At 40.3% G+C, this 20,773-nt stretch overlaps 2 protein-coding genes across 8 annotated transcripts in view; one reads left to right on the forward strand and one right to left on the reverse strand.

Annotated features, from left to right (window-relative positions):
* The window catches only part of EGLN1 (egl-9 family hypoxia inducible factor 1), a 60,293-nt gene that overhangs the window by 36,712 nt on the left and 2,808 nt on the right, over nt 1-20,773 (forward strand). The window contains exons 2-4 of the mRNA XM_043926477.1: nt 11,943-12,062; nt 17,244-17,380; nt 19,981-20,048. Of these exons, the coding sequence (XP_043782412.1) occupies nt 11,943-12,062; nt 17,244-17,380; nt 19,981-20,048 (325 nt within the window). The remainder of the gene's footprint in view (nt 1-11,942; nt 12,063-17,243; nt 17,381-19,980; nt 20,049-20,773) is intronic.
* Nucleotides 1-20,773, reverse strand: part of SPRTN (SprT-like N-terminal domain) — a 49,360-nt gene that overhangs the window by 4,392 nt on the left and 24,195 nt on the right. Inside the window, exons 5-7 of one of the 7 annotated variants that reach the window (XR_006345445.1) lie at nt 2,526-3,107; nt 2,250-2,377; nt 968-1,733 (exon numbers count right to left, since the gene is read on the reverse strand). Coding sequence is in view for 2 of the 7 variants with exons in the window: in XM_043926475.1 (XP_043782410.1) it covers nt 3,040-3,107 (68 nt within the window). In the remaining 5 variants the exon portion in view is untranslated. Of the gene's footprint in view, nt 1-965; nt 1,734-2,140; nt 3,108-20,773 lie in introns of those variants that run through there. The other 6 variants (XR_006345447.1, XR_006345444.1, XR_006345446.1 and 3 more) reach the window with 6 other exon arrangements.

Raw genomic sequence — 20,773 nt, forward strand, 5'->3', positions numbered from 1 at the left:
GTAGTCTTCCTCTAATGTATCCCCAGAAATGGATACAGTAGACCCATTATACTACTCAGATATGGCCTGAGTAGTGCAGAATCTAGGAACTGTTTAACGTTGCTTAATGTTGCAGTGGCTTTTTAGTAACACAGTAACTTGTTTAAGGTTATGGTCAACCTAAACTCCTGGATTTGGGGAGGTTTTTTTTTTTTTTATGCTATCTTCTGGAAATTGTCTTATCCCCATTTTATAGTTTACTCTGCCTTCCAGGAGTTGTGAGAATTAAATGAAATTAAATGAAAGAATGAGTATAAAGTTCTTGGCACAGTTACCAACAGGTGGTGATATCTTAGAAAATGATGGTGGTTTTCCTGTTATATATATTTATCTAAATTTTTCCTATTCAGAAGTTATATGGATAGATTCTTCTGTTTTTGTGATTCAAGATCATTGGTAATGATAAAAATTTGTGATCAAGTTGCTGAGCAGCTATATTTGAGCAGAAATAAATGTAAGTGAAGTTAAGTTTAAGGAAGGATTGTAGAGAGATGGGAAGTAACATTTGAGAATCATATATTCTCATGCTTCTGCTGTTTGTTTTAAATTCTGTTAGGTAATTTTAGTCACTGTGGTTTGGTTTTACATGTTACATGTGTGGGAGAAGGAAAGTTTGTATTATTGCAGTACTATCCTCTGCAAAGCCTTTTAAAATATACAATGTCTAGGACTTCCGTCATTGGTCCCGTTGGTTAAGAAGCTGCACTTCCACTTCAGGGGGTACAAGTTCGATCCTTGATCAGGGAACTAAGATCCTGCTTGCCATGTGGTGCGGCCAAAAAATAAGGTGATGTCTACACCCTCCCCCCCAAAAAAAATCATTGATAAAAACCAATTAGCTAGAGGCTAAGACATAACAGAATCTCCTTCCAGGCAGATGGAGACCTAGATGCGGGATTTTATCCCACATCTAGAGATGTGGGAGAAGCAGTCTCTTAGGTTTGTATAGCTCGCACCTTGACATCATATCAAATACAGAAGTGTGTGTGTGTAATTTTTGTCATCCCTTGCAAGTGGAAAGCTGTTGAACTTCAAATTTATTTCTTACAACCTAACAATATTTCTGTCAACCTTTAGCATAGATGGTAAAACTCAACTTCTACTTTAAATATATTTAAGTTACTTACATTAATCCCACCTCCCCCTTAGTCATTAACTAATTTATTCAACAGATGGTTGAGCACTTGTGTTTGGCACAGATTAATAAAGCCTGATTCATACCCTACAGGAATCCAGAATCTGATTGGGAAAATCCAGGAAACAAGTATTATAATGGTGTATAGATATGGTAGTTCATAAACAGTTAAGCAGCTATCTTTAGAATGATGTGAAAAGCGAAGAACAGTAAAGAACATAGCTCAGTCAAGGTGATGAAAGTAGAATAGAGTTTTAACATTGTTTGAATTGGGCCATGATTATTTTCTAAAACCAGATCTGGCTCTTAAATTGGTTACACTCCTATGCAGCAGTTTGGAGAGGCAGAACTTAAAACAAGGCCCAGATGGATTTACTTGTAAAATGTAGATAGTCACTCACGACTCGCAGAGCTGTGGCGGGACTGACATGAGATGCCTGTGTGCAGGCCCCGTGGACCGGTCTTCTCTCCCAGGAACACTTGTCCTCTCACAAAGGCTGCGGCCTGAGTCTCTGTCAGTCACACCACAGAAGCTTTTCAGAAGTGCCTGGTTGTCGGCCTACAAAGAGAGTTGTGCTGTTATTGAAAAATTCAGCTCGTTATTGGAGTTGTTGATCTCTTGAGTCATATATTTCTATAACCATGAGTTATATGTTCTTATGAACAGAATGCTGACTCTATTAAGTTTTAAAATGAATAAAGTATTTAGTGACTACTAAATATCTCTTTAAGCATTAAGGCTCAGGCTAAGTTTAAACATTTAAGTACAGCATTTGAGCTCATTCATTTTGGGAATTTTCTTTGAAAAATCAGATGTTTGTTGTTACTGTTGCATTGATTCTACATCAAGAAAATTAAATATAAAAACAAACATTTTGATAAACCATAATGGAAAAGAATATGAAAAAAGAATGTATGTATGTATGTAACTGAGTCACTTTGCTATACAGCAGAGATTGGTGCAACATGGTAATTAACTGTACTTAAAACGATAGGGTTTGTAATTACAAAAAACCAAAAAGAAACTGTTTTTTCCTTTATCGAATAACGATGGAGGAAACGGCTAGCTGTTTACCGGCGCTGGTGAGAGCAGCAGACTCACTGTGTCGCGGTTGCACTTTGCTGCTCTGTCACCTGCTCAAGGAATGAGAACCCGCTGAGCTGACTGTGTCGCTTCCTCACTCAGAACTCCCCAGTGGCTCCCTGTTACCCGTGAGATAAAACCGAGTTAATGATCAAGGAATGCGGGCCTTCCAGGAAGCAGCTTTGGATGTGTCCGGCCTTGCCTGTCACACCCCTTGCTCACACTTTGGGCCCCCCTCCCCCCGATTGCAGTTTACAAAGCACACACCTGAGCACATTCACCGTGCTCTTCCTTATCTTCGTTTGTGACTTTTTCTTTTCCTGGAATATTCTCACTCCTCTCTGCCTGGTCAATTCGTATTCTTCTTTCAAGACCCATTTATCAAGAAGCTTTCCCTGATCCCAGCTTCCCCTAATGGTTGGTTGATTGAAATGATTAGTTTTCCTTTCTGTTCCACTGGACTATAAGTTCTTCAGAGACTCTCTTCCTGCCTCCGAGCAAGTGAACTCTTTAAGTCTCAACATGTTCAAAACTGGACTCCTCACAAGGCCCCTGCACTGAGGCTGTGCCACCTGTATCTTTGTCCATTTAGGGTAATTGCAGTTTTCCAGCTTCTCAAGCCAAAAACCTTAGAGTCATACTCTCTCTCTTACTCTGTATGAGTCCTTCTGGAAATCCTGCTTATGCTTCCTTCAGAGCAGATTGAGGGTCCCCTCACTTCTTAAGACTGTGATCCAAGCAGTCAGCATACTTCATCTGATTTATTGCAGGGAAAGCTTTCTCACTCATCTTCTGCCTTCCACTTGTGCCAGCCTTGGTCTGTTTTCCACATCAGGGGTTGCAGACTTTCTGCGAAAGGCCAGGTGGTAAAAAATTTTAGGCTTTGTGGACCAAACCCTGTATTACAGCTACTTGGTTCTTTTATGGCCTGAAAACAGCCATAGATAATAATACGTAAACAAATGAGTATTCCAAGAAAACTTGACTTACAGAACCGGGCAGTGGGCAGTAGTTTTCCAGCCACTCTCCACGTGGCAGCCAGACCGCTCAGAGCCCTCCAACGACCTCTGTCTTACTTAGTCCTTTCAGTGGTGTCTAGAGCCCCAGAGCTCTTCCCCTCTCTGATCTCATCTGACTGTCCACTGCTTTGCTCTCGCATCTCCAGGCACACACACCCTCCTTTTCCTCACACAGGCCAGGCCCACTGCCCAGAACACTCACTCCTCTTCTTCAGATCTGCTCAGATGTCAGGTCTGCTTGACCTACCCCATTAACACCCTAGCATTGTATTCCCCATTCCTGCCTTGTGTTTTCAAAATACTTATCTTCTCACATACTACTTATTATGCTCTGTGTTGACTTAATTATTTTGTTTGTCCTTTCTCCTCCTACCAGAATATGTTCCGTGAAAGCACTTTTTTCTCTCTTCATTATTGTACCCCCAAGATCTAGAACAGTATCTGACATACAGTAAATGTTTAGAAAAGATTTGTTGAATGAATGAACAAATAGTGGGTATTTTTGAGGTGGTTGTTTTTTAATGCACTCTTCCTTCTCTGTCACTGCTACCAAATCCTGGCTGTTTCACATTCTTCATTTTGCCTTAATTGCCCTGTCCTTCAGTCCTGCACCCCTCGTCCAGGCTAGCGTCTCTTGTCTGTGTGTTGGTAGCCTCTAATTCCAGGTCACCCACTCCATCCCCTGTGAGTAGCCTGAGTCATGTTGGAGAGGTGAAATGTTATTTCGCTACTGTTATTTGAAATTTGTTACAGTTGTTCAGTCGCTCAGTCATGTCCAACTCTAGGCGACCCCATGGACTGCAGCACCCCAGGCTTCCCTGTTCTTCACTATCTCCCTGAGTTTGCTCAAACTCATGTCCATTGAGTTGGTGATGCCATCCAACCATCTTGTTCTCTCTCGCCCCCCTCTCCTCTTTGCCCTCCATCCTTCCCAGCATCAGGATCTTTTCCAGTGAGTCATTTCTTTGCATCAGGTATCCAGAGGATTGGAGCTTCAGCTTCAGCACCAGTCCTTCCAATGAATATGCAGGGTTGATTTCCTTTAGGATTGAGTAGAAATTTGGGCCTTTGTTAATCAAAATCCTATGGAGTGCTTGTTTAAAATTCTGAGATCACAGGCCTCATCACATACTTACTAAATCAGGATTTCAAGTATGGGGTTTGGAATCATAGTTTAAGAAGACCAGGTGATTCTTACTGAACACAATTGGCTTCACTGACTTGTAAAAAAAAAAAAAACCTCCTGAGCGTCTGGCGAGAGCTTTTCTGCCAGCCCCTGCCCATCTGTCCTTCCCCATCTCCCACAGCCCTGATGGGGACTTCATCTTCCACTGGTGCTTACCTGGTTTTGGTCCTCTCAGGGTGCCATATTTGTTAATGGTTTTTGAAAACATTGTTTCCTTTACTTGGAAACTCCCTCTACTCTGGAAAAGTTCTATTATTATCCTTCAAAATTCTGCTCATTTGTCACTTTCCCTATAAAATGTTTTCTGATGCCCCATTCCCATTAGAGCATTAATCATCCTTGCTGTCTGGGTACCTTGTGTAAGACCCTGTTTTGTTTATTACACTGTCCTGGATGCCTTTGCGTGACTGTCTCCCTGTTATGACCTACCTGAGCCAGTTCAGTTGTTTAGGTATTAGGTTCTCTTTGAGAGATACTGCTCAAGTTTGCAGCTTCAGATTGATGAGCGCTGTTGACCTAGTCCCCCAAAACTGAACTTTTAGATCGCATGTTACTGTGAAACCAAAACTCAGACAGAGCTCGCCACACCCACAAAAGTAGTCTTAGAGACTCCTTTCTAAACTGGATGAAATCTCTACTCTCCATTTTAGAAACTCTTTTATGAAAGGTTTATTCCAGGCAGAAGTGCTAATCTGGTTTTAGTATTCCTTTTAACATAGGTAGGATCAGACAACAGAATTCCCTTGTAGTGGATTTATCACAGAACCTGTAGGAATCTTAAGCCCTCGGGAACCATCCCAAAGAGTATAGGCTCCTGGGTTCATTAGACTCCTGTGCATGTGCTCGTGTAAGAGCAGTGGTCCCTGTTTGATATCTAACCAAACCACATAGCTTATTCACCGCTTTTCTATACTGGCGTCATTTCTAATACCTGTTATGCTAATTACCAACCTCTCTGGATTTGAAAAGAGATAAGGATAGAGGGCTTACCTGAGGTTTTTGATTAGAAGCTTCCGTCATTAACCAGTGACTCTGTCCTGGAGTGGTTTTGCAAATGTTCACTAATGATCCAGGATGAATAATAGGACCCTCTAATTCAAGTCCTCCAGTCCATTAAAGCAAATCAGCACTCTCTATGCTGAAATAACTTACATAGTTTAAATCACACCTCTTTTCCAGACACTGGAATTTCAGGAAGCAGGTGTTGAACTTTTCACCTCTGTATCGCCAGGCTTAGTGCACTGCCTGCCCTGTGGGCCTTGAGAGGTGCTGAAATTATTGTTGGTAATGTTCAGCAGTTGGGGGTTTCGTTTGTTTTCTTTGTTTGAATGCTAAATTGCAAGCTCTGCCAGAGAATTATTTTATTAATAAAACAAGTTTGCCATAGCTGTCAGAGACCGTGTCTTAGCAGTGCACCTTCCTGCAGGGGCTGGAATGCAATAGTGTCTCCCGGAGATCAAGCTGAGGCCTGCCTGGACCCCTGCCTCCTTGTGGGGAGAGGTTGCTCTGTCCTTTTCCTCAGGTGCTGTGGGCGAGTGGCATAAACGCAAAGCCTGGCCTGGGAACCTGAGGAACAGCTGTGCGGAATTGGTGAGCTTGCAGCCGAGGCTAGCAAATCACAGGTCTCCTCTGATAGCAGAACCCAAATAGAAGCTGCTCCACAGACTGGTTCCTGACGTGTGAAGTAGAATTTTATCAATTCCTTGCTAAAAGGGGAAAGAGTGCAGTAAGGCATCATTAAAGATGATTACACTGCCTGTTTAAACTGCTCATAAGCAAGTTGATTTTTAAATGTATACTGGAGTTGTTTTCTCTCAGGCTAGAATTAGGGCCCAAGAAGGACAATAGGTGTCTGGTGTTGAATTAAACAGCCCATCATTTTTGGGCCATTTAAGGAGTAATTTGTAGCAATACTATTATATTATCTTTCCTTTTTTTCCCTGAATTTTTCACTCCTATGAGTATGGTCAGAGGAGTCTGTTGGACTTTTTAAAACTTTATAATTAATATGATTATACTCTGCTTTTGTATACAAATTATAACTAGCTTGTATTAAAATATTCTATAGGAATGTAATAAAAATGTTGAAATTGTTGTTTTATCATATGATAGAAGATTTATAGTTAAAGAGCTCTCAAAAATCAAGAGAGAAGTGATGAATAACCCGTTAGTTAGTCGCTTAGTCATGCCCGACTCTTTGCAACCCCATGGACTGCAGCCCACGAGGCTCCTCTGTCCATGAGATTTTCCAGGCAAGGATACTGGAGTGGGTTGCCATTTCCTTCTCCAGGGGATCTTCCCAACCCAGGGATCGAACCCGGGTCTCCTGCACTGCAGGGAGATTCTTTACCAATTGAGCTATAAGGGAAGCTCAAATAACCCATTAGGAAAGTGAATAAAGGATGTGAGTAAGCAGTTGACAAAAGAATTAAACAGCAAGTAAAAATACAAAAAATCTCATAAATTGGGATTTCCCTGGTGGCTCAGATGGTAAAGAATTTGAGAATCTGCGTGCAATGAGGGAGACCTAGGTTCAATCCCTGGGTGGGGAAGATCCCCTGGAGAAGGAAATGACAACCCACTACAGTATTCTTGCCTGGAAAATTCCATGGATAGAGGAGCCTGGCCAGCTACAGTCCATGGAGTTGCAAAGAGTTGGACACAACTGAGTGACTAACACTGCATTTTATTTATAACATTAAAGTTTAGCAAATGAGTCAAGAGATTTAAATTTTTAAATACCTATGGATTGTCCTTCCTCATCACCCCTGTTTAACAGGCTAATTAATACAGTGAACAAAATTCATAATTTTATAAAGTTTTTAGTTACATCTTTTAGGAAATGAGATTACCTAAACAAGTATAATTGAAATCTGCAGTTTAAGAAAGATGATTATAGTAGATACCAACTTGTTTTTAGTCTAGTTCTTTTGATGTTATGTGTCCTCCCATATTTGAGCTAGAGTTATGTAAACCTGAATGATGGTGATCGTGGTGGGTCCCTGTGCTGTGGGAATGGAGGAGGAAGAGACTTCAGAGCGGTAATGCAGAGTTGGAGGAGATCTTCTGCAGAACATGGGAGAACTGAACCTTGGACGCGCGCAGGTGTGTCTGTCTGTCTGTCGTCATGGCAGGTGGCGAGTCCCTCAGGAGCCAGCTACTGGTTCACCTGAACTCTGCAGTCAGACTGAACACAGCCTTACTGGAAACAGGAGGAGGAGGACGTAAAGGAGGTGGTTTTCCCCTCCAGACTCCTCAGCATCTCTGTGACGTGTGGCAAGTTTTTCATTCTCATTGTAGCTCGGTTTTCTAATCTCCAAAATGAAAAGATTAATTGGACCTGCCTCACAAATTTGTTGTGAGGTGTGAATGAGATGATCCTTGCCTGGCTTATGGTGAGTGCTTACTAAACGTTAACTGTCAGTATCTGCAAAGGCAGAGGGCTGTAGACCTGGGTCAATATATTTTAATAGAATAAATTTTCAAATAGTATAGCTTTTCCCCACATTCAGGGTAAAAAATTAGTACTTTGTTAGCCATAAAATTTTACTTTTCTTAGCTTTGAATCAGTATTTTAAAATAATTCAGTTCAAGAAGGAAAAAAGTAAGTTTCCTTGTTCAACTTCATATTGAATACAAGCCTTCCAATGCCAGAAATAAATGTCTTCAGATTCCAGAGAGGTACCACAAACCTCTTCCTTCCTTTTATTCTTAGAGTAGAAAACAAGTTTATGGTTTTTCTTATCCTGAGAACATCTTCAATCATGTATATTTTCATGTCAAAAAGGGAAAAAATAGCATTTAATTGTTTTGCTTATGTTTAAATAGGCTTTTCCCAATGAAAAACTGAAATGTTTAAAATTGGTGTCTCAGAGACATGTCAAATTAGGAAGGTACCTCAGAATGGTAGAGTAGGCAATTGCATTGTTTCTTTTTCAGGCAAATGTCGAGCCTTTTCCACTGTCTTCCAACCCAGCCCTCATGGGAGTGTGAGGTCATGTCTGCTACTCCTCAGAAAGGATAGAAGAATACCCAGGGAGTATCACTCCAGTCCTCATCAGATCTCCAGAGATAGTTCAGTTTTACTTGGTAGACTTCAGTGACTTTCCTTATCCTTAGGACCACTACATACAGTGTAAACCTCTTGAAACAATTTTATCCTTTATAGGTATGTCTTAATCCATCTGGGCTACTATAGCAAAATACCACAGACTGAGTAGCTTATAAACACAGAAATGTATTGCTTACAGTTCTAGAGGCTGGCCGGCTCAAGATCGAGTGACCATGCTCGCCACGGTCTGGCGAAGCCCCTTTCCTGGTTCGTAGCTGCTTCTGGCTGTGTCCTTGCAGGGAGGAAGGGTCAGGGTTACCCTCAGAGCCCCTTTTTAAGAGCACTTATCCATTCATGAGGGCTCCCCGCTTATGACCTCAGCGGCTCGCAAGGGTTCCACCTCCTAAATCTTTGGGGCTTAAGAGTTTCAGCATGTGAATCTATGCAGGGATGCAAACAGTCAGATCATAGCAATGTCCTTTATCTTACATAATCTTTCATATAAATCCTAGAATAGGGAAACTGCCTTCTTCAAAGCTTTCATTGTAGCCCGCCCTACACAAGGACCCCAGTGGTTCCCTGTTACTTACCTTTCATGTCCTTCCTCTGCTGAATTTTCAAGATTTCATCTTATTTCTGCCAAATTAACTTTGCCTACCTAGTCGGTTATTAAGTGACAAAGCAGACCACTGTAGAAGCGCCCCACTGTGACTGAGTTGCCGCCTGTGTTTGCCACGCCCATACTGTTTGTTCTCTCATCACTTTACCTTTCCAGATCACACTTGTCCTTGGTAGCGGAGCCAAGGTGGTGTGTAGTTCAGAGCCTTGTCCTTTTACTTCATCCCACGTGAATAATTCCTTTCTTCTGAATTCCTTTTCTGTTTGTTACCTGCACGACTCAGTTTATCAGTTGATTTGCAAGTGTGTGGTGTTTTCTTTCTCTACAGCTAAGCCCTTTCAGACATACCATACTGACCCTTCTTGTAGTATGACATGGTAGGTATTTCATAATACTTTTTAATACTGCTAATGACTCCTAGACTAATAATGGTCTCAAGCAGGTAAAATCAGGTGTGGAATGAGTTGTTTTACCAAGAGATTAAGAGAAAATAAATTGAATTTATTAAAAGTATTGTGAACAAGAACCTGTATATTAAAAAAAATAATAGCAATAGTCTTTTTTACACAAATATATATATATATATATAAAATATACCTAGAAAACAAAATTACCAATTAACACTTAAAGCATAAAGGTTATTTAAAACCTGTAAGCACTGTGTAACATTTAAGGAACTTTAAATTTTGATAGTCCAAACTGTAGCTAAGGATAACTTTGTTTAAATGTGAACACTTATTTTAAACATAACGGCTTCTAGATTTCATGAGATTTTATAGAAATGTCTTTTTATGTTTTCTAGAATCCAAGTGGGGAGGAGTTTCAGGACATGCATGAATTGCTCAGCACAGTTTCACTGTCGTGTTTAGGCCATGCAGATACTTATTGAATTCATGACTGTCCCAAATCTTTGCATGTTTCCTGCAATATTTATCTTTCCCTGGAACCTCTAGAAGTTTGACTCCTTCAGGTCTCAGGTTTTGCAAGATGATCCGCTCTTTCTGGCTGTGCTTGGTTTTCCCTTCTCTTAACAGTCTCTAGTTGTAGGCACAGAAGGGCTTGTCTGTCTTCTGGGGTAGGATTCTCTTGCTGCTTTCTCTTTTATGCATTACTCATTTTATAGCCACCTGCATTTAGCTCTAATTATCAATAGGCCTTCTATTTGCTGGTTATGGTGGGGTTTCTCATCTTATCCTTTATACAGTTGTAATAGTGTCCTGCTGCCTTTGCTATGGCTGCTATAGACATTTTGAGTCAGCAGACAACAGGCAGGCCCTGTGTAGCACTGACTCCCTTCTCCTTCCTTCCTTTCTCTTCACTCCGTGGTGTCCCTGCCACCAGAGCAGAGCTAAAGGGCTCTAGGGAACACCAGACAAGGCTCCAATGATAATGGCCCCTCAGATAACACATTTAGGTGGAGGTAACTGAGCTACTTCAGGGATTATAAAATTTAATTAATACAGTTGTTTAAAACTTTTATTGCATCTTTTATTTTTTCCAAAAGTCTCACTTGGAATTCAATGGAAACAGATAAATGCTACCCCAGTTGAAGGTTGGGGCAAGACCTGTTTGTGTGGCCTCTTGTAATTTCATGGGCCTGTGGGGTTGCAAAGAGTTGGACATGACTTAGCGATTGAACAACAGCATTTCCCTGGACTCCCCATCAGCCATCCCTAGGTACTGCCATGGAACCCCAAAGGGAAACGGTGTAGAAGTGACTGACACAGACTTCTCATTCTGAAGCACAGTCATAGAGTCTCAGTTTTGTTCTACTTGGAACACCTGGCTTATTGGGACCACTGCTGGGAAGCTCCTTTGTGTGCCCTGTGCATAGTGTTGACTCTTTCACCTAGTATTTCTGTTTTTGTCTTTTTTTTTTTTTTCTTTTTTAGTAAATACTCATTCATTCAGTTACATAGGCTGAAAACAGCAGAATCATCCTTCACTCTCCTTTTTCTCCACTTCAGTCCGTGAGCAAACTCTGGTGTTTTCTACCTTCAGAATACCTCCTACCTTACCACCTTAGTCAACCCGATTTTCATTTTTCTCCTGGAAACAAACTGCAATAGCCAACTAGCAGTCTTTTTTCACTGTCCACCCCCTGCCCCCCAACACACACACGAGTATAGGAGTGTGTTATATGGATAACATACTAGTGTCATGTTATATGGATAACATAGTATAGTGTCAGTGACTTGGGTTCTGAAGCCAGATTGCCCACATTCATACTTGGTCTCCTGTCATGTGTCATTAAGAACATTAACCTTCCTGGGCCTCAGTTTCCTTAACAGAGGGGCTTGTTACATGCTAATTTGTCATTTAATCTTGATATTAAATGAGTTAATGTTCAGCGTTGATCTAAATTGTGCCTTTCCAAATTGGTTCCACTCAGAGACAGTGTTGGAGGCGGTTTGTGACTATTGGATGGTAGCATAAGTGTTCTGTGGTGAGCTCAGGGAGAATGGCCATCTTCCATGGAGCAGGACAAAGCCCACTTGATTTTGATTATCAGCATGAATCAAGATCACAAAAGAGAGGCCTTTCTGCGGTCTCTCGGATCCTTCCATGTCAGCTCTTCCCATCACTGTGACACAGAGTTCTCCACACCTTGCATTGTTCACCAGCCTACCCTGTGTTTTTTATACACATCAATGTAGAAGGTCTTTACTTCTTATCTACAAACATGATTTTTCACTAGAGAAAGAATTTAAGTCAGAATAGCCAAAAATCAGAGATCTATGTTATAAGCTGTTTTCCCTTTTTACTCGTAGTTAGACTTTTAAATTTATTATTATTGTTGTTGTTACAGGCTATGGTTGCTTGCTATCCTGGCAATGGAACAGGTTACGTACGTCATGTCGATAATCCAAATGGAGATGGAAGATGTGTGACATGTATATATTATCTTAATAAAGACTGGGATGCCAAGGTATGCCACCTAATTGAGCATTTATTTTTTATCTTACAGGTGTTTTTTCTCATAAGTAGTATTAAGATTCATACTCCTCATAGGTGAGACTGACTTAAAATGTAGAACAGTTAAACATTTCTCCTTAGATATGCTTTACTCTAAGGTATTAGGGGTGGATCTTTATTAAAATGAAGCAGATACTAATATAGCTCAAAAAGTAGATTCCCTTATTTTGGATATTGAAGCATTCATCCAAAATATAACTTTTACAAAAGTATCTTTTATTAAAATAATACCCAAAACACTTATGAGATTTTTTTGCTCTATCACAACTTTTGAGGGAGATTATATATAAATGATTATTAAGAATTATTTGCTATTTAACTCCTACATTTTATTTTTTGCATTGTTGCAGAGATGTTATTTGGCATTGAGTTGTTGGACTGTTGGAGGCAGGACTTCTTTCTCTGATTATGAAGTTTATCAATACTGACAGATTGTATGGTACAGTCAGAATGTACAATACAGCTAATCTCCATTGTTTCAAAAATATATTCCTTGAATATCAGTCTTAGTTTCACTTAAGTTTAAAAGATTTAAAGTTTAAAGATTTAAAAGATTTAGAAGTGTGTCATGTATGATTGCATTGGAGATTGTATAAACTAATTTTGGTTGATTTCTTTAAAATCTTTTTTATTTACATATATTGAAGGAAAATAGAAAAGTGAACATAATATATAGCCCAGTGGATTTTCACAGAGTGAACACACTTGTGTAGTCATGGTAATTTTTAAAAATCAAATAACCTTTAAAACACCTTCCTTCACCACACACACATACACACAAATGAAAATCACCAGGTCTTAAATGTGCAGAAACTTAGTCCTGTTCTATAAGCATATCCTAAAACTTAGTGATCCAGTAATCTTTCTGTACCATACTGATTTAAAGAATATCCTCTGTGCTTGATACTCTTACAGAAAACCTTAAAGACTCCACACAAAAACTATTAGAACTGATAAATGAATTCAGCAAGGTAGCAGGGTACAAGATTGATATACAGAAGTCTATTGCATTTCTTTACACCAACAATTAAATATTGAAAAGAGAAGCTAGAAAAAATCCTGTTTAAGATGACATCAAAATATATGTATCTAGAAATATACCTAACCTATATGCTGAGGTTTATAAAACTCTGATAAAGGAAATCAGTGATAATGCAAAGAAAAGGGAAGATATCCCATGCTCTTGGATTGGAAGAATTAATATAGTTAAAATGGCCATACTACCTAAAGCAATCTACAGATTTAATGCAATCCCTATCAAATTACCCATGATATTTTTCACAGAACTAGAACGTGTAATCCTAAAATTTATATAGAATTGCCAAAGCAATCTTAAGGAAAAAGAACAAAGTTGGAGGCATAGCCCTTCCAGACTTCAGACAGTACTATAAATCTATAGTAGTCAAAGCAGCATGGTATTAGTGTAGACACAGACATGTGGATCCATGGAATAGAATAGAGAGCTCAGAAATAAATCCACACATCTACAGTCAATTAATCTTTGACAAAGGAGGCAAGAATTTGCAATGGAGAAAAAACAGTCTCTTCAGCAGATGGTGTTAAGAAGCTGGACAGATATATGTAAATCATTGAAGTTGTTATATTTTTTATATATTTACACACACACACACATATAATAGAACACTCCTTCACACCATACACAAAAATAAGCTCAAAATGGCTTAAAGACTTAAATATAAAGCATGACACCATGAAACTTTTAGAAGAGAACACAGGCAGTACATTCTCTGACATAAATTGTACCAGTGTTTTCTTAGGTCAGTCTCCCAAGGCAATAGAAACAGAAGCAAAGATAAATACGACCTAATCAAACTTAAACAAAAACAAAAATACAACCTATGGACTGGGAGAAAATATTTGCAAACACTGTGACTGACAAAGGCTTAATTTCCAGATACACAAACAGTTCATGTAATTCAATAACAACAACAAAAACCCAGTCAGAAAATGGCAGAAAACCTAAATAGGCATTTCTCCAAAGAAGACATTCAGATGGCCAATAGATGAGTGAAAAAATGCTCAACATTAACTAGTTATTAGAGAAATGCAAATCAAAAGTACAATGAGGTAACCTCACAAAATGGTCAGAATGGCCATCATCAAAAAGTCTACAAATAATAAATGCTGGAGAGGGTATGGAGAAAAGGGAACACTCCTACACTGTTGGTGGGAATGTAAATTGATATAGCCACTATGGAAGACGGTATGGAGACTCCTTAAAAAACTAGGAATAAAACCACCATATGACCCAGCAATCCCACTCCTGGGCATATGTCCAAAAAAGATGAAAGCTCTAATTCAAAAAGATAACATGCACCCCCATTGTTCATAGCAACACTGTTTGCAGTAGCCAAGACATGGAAGCAAGCTAAGCATCTATCAACAGATGAATGGATAAAGAATTTCTTATGAGGGAATATTATTCAGCCATAAAAAATGAAAATGCTATCTGCAGCAACATGGATGGTCCTAGAGATTATCATGCTAAACAGAATAAGTCAGAAGAGAATGACAAGTACTATTATGTATGACTTATGTGTACAATCTAAAAATACTACAAGTGAACTTATTTACAAAATATTTAGAAATAGATTCAGACATAGAAAACAAACTTGTGGTTAACAAAGGGGAAGGTGGGGAGGGATAAATTGGGAGGATGAGATTAAGAGGTATACACTACCATATATAAGATAAAAAAGGATTTACTGTTAGTAGAGGAAACTGTATCCAATATCTTATAATAAACTATAGTAGAAGATAATTTTCAAAAAAGAATATAGGAAAATACATATATATGTATAACCAAATCACTTTGCTGTACCTCTGAAACTATCACAATATTGTCAGTCAACTATGCCTCAATAAAATGAATAAAGAACAAGTAACAGGGCTTTCGGAGAAGGCAGTGGCACCCCACTCCAGTACTCTTGCCTGGAAAATCCGATGGACGGATGAGCCTGGTACGCTCCCGTCTATGGGGTCGCACAGAGTCGGACACGACTGAAGTGACTTAGCAGCAGCAGCAGCAGCAACAGGGCTTTCCTGGTGGCTCAGTGGTAACGAATCTGCCTGCCAATGCAGGAGACACAGGTTCAGTCCCTGGTCTAGGAAGATCTCATGTGCTGTGGAGCAACTAAGCCCATGTGTCACAACCACTGAGCCCTGGAGCTGGGGAGCCACAACTACTGAGCTCATGTGCCCTAGAGCCTGTACTCTGCAAGAGGAGCCGCCGTCATGAGGAGCCCATGCTCCAAACTAGAGAGTAGCCCCCTCTCCACAGCTGGAGAAAGCCAAGACCCAGCACAGCCAACATGAATACATTTTTTTTTTAAAAAGAGCAAGTAGCAAATGCAAGAATATTGTTATAGAAGTGTGACAAGCAGTTAAAAAAGGTTTTTTTGAAAAGAAAGAATTTCCTCTGTCCTACTGCAAGTTCAAAATGGAGGTAAGTTTTATTGCTAGTATATTTTGGGGCAGTATGCCAACAAACATGGTTTTTTGTTAAAACTTTCAAAGTTTGAAATCGAGAAATTGTTAATTCACCTTGAACTCAACACACAAAACAACTGGTGTAAATTTAGTTAAAACTCAACTTTTTTTTTTTCACATTTTGTGAATATCTAGAAAATTAGAAATATGTTTGATCAACTCTTCCACATTTTGTTAGAGTCTAGGTTCTTTCTAGGCTGATCCTTTAATTTTTATATGACCTAAGGTCATCAATATATAGTTTTTAAATTAGTACATAAGCAGAAAAAAGTCTTCATTGCTTTTATATGTAAAACTGAAAACTTCCCTTGCAAGATTTTGCTCTCAATAAGTACACTGTACCAGAGGGTGTTCTGGGTGCTGGAAACTGAGCAGAAATGGAGCTCTCCCTCCCAGAGCGTGGCTCCAGGGGAGGGTGCAGACCAAGCAGATCGACGGTTACCGCTGGTTATACCAAGTGCAGGGCAGACTGCTGTGGGAACACACAGGAAGGCTGCCTAACACAGGGGTCAGGGAAGGCTTCCCAGAGGAAGATAGGAAGCTTTGAAATCTACCTCTGTTCCCATTGACTCCAGGGGAAGGGCAGAGAGAAGCGGGAGGAGAAAAGAAGGTACGCTCTCTGTCACAGTCTAGACCCCCTTTAGATGTCCACGAGTGCCCTGGGAACCTCCTGGGGCAACGCTCGAACCTGAGGACGGCAGGCAAGGGCACCAAGTAGCTTGAATCTAACTCACTTGACTATGAGCCTGGTGGACAGCTTCTCTGACTGTCGTGGAACTGAGGAACAGGCTCAGCCTCCATGGTGTCTTGATCAAGTATCAACATTCCTTTCAATTCAGGAGTCTGTCTGTTAGGAGTTTAGTTTTTCAAGGGTAAAGAGTTCCTCAGTTGGGTGGGGGTTACCTTGCTTTACTCCCACCCAGATTATAATCACCACAAGGACATCTGTCTGAATTGTTCCCTACTTTGCACCCAGGGCCAACAGCAGGTCCCAGAACAATCAGTATCAGAATGCATGGGGAGTCCCTCTGGTCTCCGATAGAGACAGACACCCACTGGGGTAAATGGTAATGGCCCTCTGTGGACGAGTTCAGTTATGTAGGCCCAGGCTGGGAAGCTAGTTTCTAGTGCTGACCATAAGTGACACTTTTCCCTGCTGTATTGGATTCCTTAAATAAGACTGCTCTATTATCTTTTGAACTTTTAAAATATGATGAACTGTTTCTTTGACACAGTTAATCATTTGTAGTAATTTTCATCAGAATGATTTGAAATGGATACATTTTTAAGAGTAGGTGAAGCAAGTCATCACCATACATAAATAAGGAATGCTTACTAGTTGTTCAGACTTTTAGGTGTCATTTTAAGACTTTTTTTTTTTTAAGACTTTTGAGTTTAGAGACTATTCATCTGTTTCATCAAATATTTACAAAATTCCCTAAAACAAGGGATGAATTTTTCCTTCTCTGCATATACGTGAAATCTCAATTCCAGACATTGTTAATCGAGATATTATGTGAACGATTCAGTTAAGACTTGATTTATTGAAGTGGTCTTTTCCCCCTAAATTTAATTTTTTCACATTCTTGGTTGCTCATATTTACATATTTGGCTCCTTTCCTAGGTAAGTGGAGGTATACTTCGAATTTTTCCAGAAGGCAAAGCCCAGTTTGCTGACATTGAACCCAAATTTGATAGACTGCTGTTTTTCTGGTCTGACCGTCGCAACCCTCATGAAGTACAACCAGCATATGCTACAAGGTAGTATTCCTTTTAAGAAAAAAAAAATGGTAAACAGCATAGTAAGATAGGAGGGGCTTGATAGCATAAACATGAATTTTCTAATGAGTATCTTGCTGTCCTTCAGTTACCTTTATCATAAGGCTTTAGTCATGACGTTTAATCTGAATGATTTTATAAGGGTGTTCACAGTCCCAAATGTCTGCAAGTCTCTGTGCAGCCCCTCCTTGTCTAGGGGAGGCAGGGAGGCTCAGGGTTCTTATCTTCCCAGGCCTGTCTGCTTGGTCTATGCATCTCCTCACTAGTATCCATTCTCGGACCTCGTGAGAGTGTTCACGTGGGGAATAAGGACTAGCTAGACAAGGGAAAGGGCAGCTTTGTTAAAGGGGGTCCAGCAGAAGTGGGGGGCAGAGGGATGGTATGGAAAAAGGATACAGGGTAGAAAAATACATAACCAGAGAGTGGACGTGTAGAGAAAAAAGAATAGAGCAAAGAGAAGTAGAGAAAAGGTGTTAAAAAACTACCCTTCTGCTTTAATAGACAGTGTCTGTTAGGCTTATACTGTTGTTTACATTTTCTGCTTTATACTCATTTTCTACAAGGTTTCATTTTCTAAACCTATTTTTTACTGTACTCTTAAAAGTTTTTTTTACCATTTACCATGACCTAATTAAAATGTGTAGGCTATTAAAATGAAAGATGTTACAGACATTGTTAGCAAAATTAATATTTGTTTCAAAAAAAAAAAGCTGTACTTTTTATATACCTGTTTTTCATTACAGAAGGGATTTGGGACATTATGATAGTGAATTGCTGTTACACAGTGGCTTAGATCTGGTGAGATCCCTTAGAAACACAAGGAGAAGAGCTGGCTCTTGACAGTGATGTTGTATCATTTCATGAGGTTCAGACTGTGTAGCTTTGGTCACCTGTCCCTCCTTCCTTCTTTCTGAGCCGTGCTGCCTCAGCCCTTATGCATCTTAGTGAGTAGCAGGCCGAGCGGTGTGACTTGAGGCTGTAAGAACTCCTGGGTGGAACCTGGGGATCCCATCACGTCACAGACTCTGTCCTAAATCCTGTCTCTCCTCCCATCACCCCAGTGCCCATCTCAGGCCTGACTGCTGCTTAAAAATCGTTTCTGAACTCGAAACTACTTCATTGATCTTCCTTTGTATTGAGTCTTGAATGTGATGTGGTCGTGTCCTTTCTCAGTGGAGATAGAATGAACATTTTCGGTAATGAACAGATGCCATGCAATTGTGAGTTGCTCCAGGAGTTTGGAGGAGGGAGAAAGTGGTCTTACATTGGAATCAGTTGGTCCAACTGTAGCCGCTGGGCCTGGAGTGAGGAGAAACAAGGAGTAGACAGTGTTGGCAATGCTGGGAGGAAAGGGCAAGGCTGTGGAGTCAGAGCAGAGACAGATACATGGAGGAGGAATCTAAACAGATAGGGGATGAGGCAGGAGAAACAGAGTGATGTGTGGTGGTTTACAGCTGTCTTCTGGGAAGGCCTTGGACAGTGCAGGGACCTGATCCAGATAGCTGAACTCTGGTTACTAAGGAACTAAGAGTTTGGGGTGGGTGCAAAAGATAGAGAATATTTGTGCACCTTCCCCATTGCCAGGCCACCTGTGTGATAGGATAGGGGCTGGAGCTCTGGAGCCGGGGAGGTCCGGAGGCCCTGGGAGGCCACACATTGACCTCAGCTCTGTCCCTTTCCAACCTCCCTGACTGTCCAGACTCCCAGGCTCTGCCTCTGCTCTGCCTTTGACTCTTGACTGCAGACAGTTTGCTGGTTCATCATTTGATCAGTGTTGCTTTTCCCCAGTGAACACCGGCCAGAATCTGCAGGACACTTTACTGACTGCTGCATTCTTCTAAGAAACTGATCCTTTCTAACATGCTTTCACTCCCTGTGGTGTTTGCAGATTTTCTGCATTTTTAGTACCAAAAGGTGTAACTAAGTGCTTTGTGGTCTTTAATAAATGAGACAGTCTTCATTCATTTGTGAAATGAGGTGTTCCAAATTATTGAAATTTTCAGAAAAATGAAACAAGACATAGTATAATTGTTTTGATTAAAATCCTAAAAAATTCTTCGCATGATTGAACTTTCTTGACTCCAGGTTGTAAAATGATAAACGCCAGTCATGATTCTTTGTTGTTCTGAGTGTAGTGGCATCCTCAGATGTGGCTGAGACTGCCCACCCTCCCATGCGCTACAGACCCCTGGTCTGGCATCCTCCTGTTGCTCTTCTTTTCTTTTGGAACGCTAGTGATAACATACTTTTTCTGTGACAGCCACTCTTTCCTTCTTGGTGTCAGTTTCTGATCTACTATAGGCTTGCAAAACAGATAATCAAATAGGTTATGTAGGTATTAAGAAAATCGTAAAAAGTCACAAACTCTGCAGCGTTAATTTGAGCTACTCCTGGCTCTGTGTTATGCTGTTGACCATTGGGGTTCTTGGATAAGTGGGTTGTTACTGTGCCCACGTATCACCTGATGTCATTCCAAGTTAGGTGTTGTTTTGCCATGATGAGTTTTACTAGACCTTTGCAACAGCATTCCCTTTTTTTCTCTCAGTGTGATCATTCTTACCCTATTCTAAATTTTCTTTTAGGTACGCAATAACTGTTTGGTATTTTGATGCAGATGAGAGAGCGCGAGCTAAAGTAAAATATCTAACAGGTAAACATTTGGGGCCTGGGTACACTAGAAGGAAGAGACCCCAAGCCAGGCGGTGCTCTCCATTGTTTTTGTCAGATTCTTAATCCTCCTATTTAGAAGAGGACTGCTGTTAAGTCACCTTCATTGTTACCTTTAACCATCAAAATTGCCCAAAGGTGAGGCAAGTTTGAGACAAAGCAATCTGGGGAAATGGTTCGAGCAAGCTGAGTTTTCCGTGATTATCCTTCTCAGTCATAGGCTGTCTTCTTCTCATTCTCCCCATGGAAGAAAGGTAACATCCTTTCCTCTTTAGATGTACATGCCCTGGAGAATAATCCAGGTCTCCCATGTTAAATGTGGATATGAATTTAAATGAATTTAAATGTGGATATGAACAAAATTAACACAACGAGATGAATTGAGATGCTGAAATCAGTAAATCTGACAGGCATGCAGAGTCCATATCTGCAAGTGGTGTCCAGTCACCCCCACTTGTCGACACTCTCCTGAAAAAGTTGGGCTTGAGGTTTTCAGCAGATGGACTGCTGACCTGTCTTTTCTTTAACCCCACTTTGTACCTCACAAATCTGCTCCAGTTCACATTACTGATTTGACTACCTGTCCTGTCACCAGCCATGGATAATCCCACATCAGCCTTCTATAAAACTATAAAAATTGAATATTCACAAGTTTCTGTTTATTTTCAGTCACTGTTTGTGACAGAAGCCTAGTAGTGTGCTTTCAGT

This window comes from Cervus elaphus, chromosome 15 (assembly GCF_910594005.1).
Source record: "Cervus elaphus chromosome 15, mCerEla1.1, whole genome shotgun sequence".
In the NCBI taxonomy this organism is placed as follows: domain Eukaryota; kingdom Metazoa; phylum Chordata; class Mammalia; order Artiodactyla; family Cervidae; genus Cervus; species Cervus elaphus.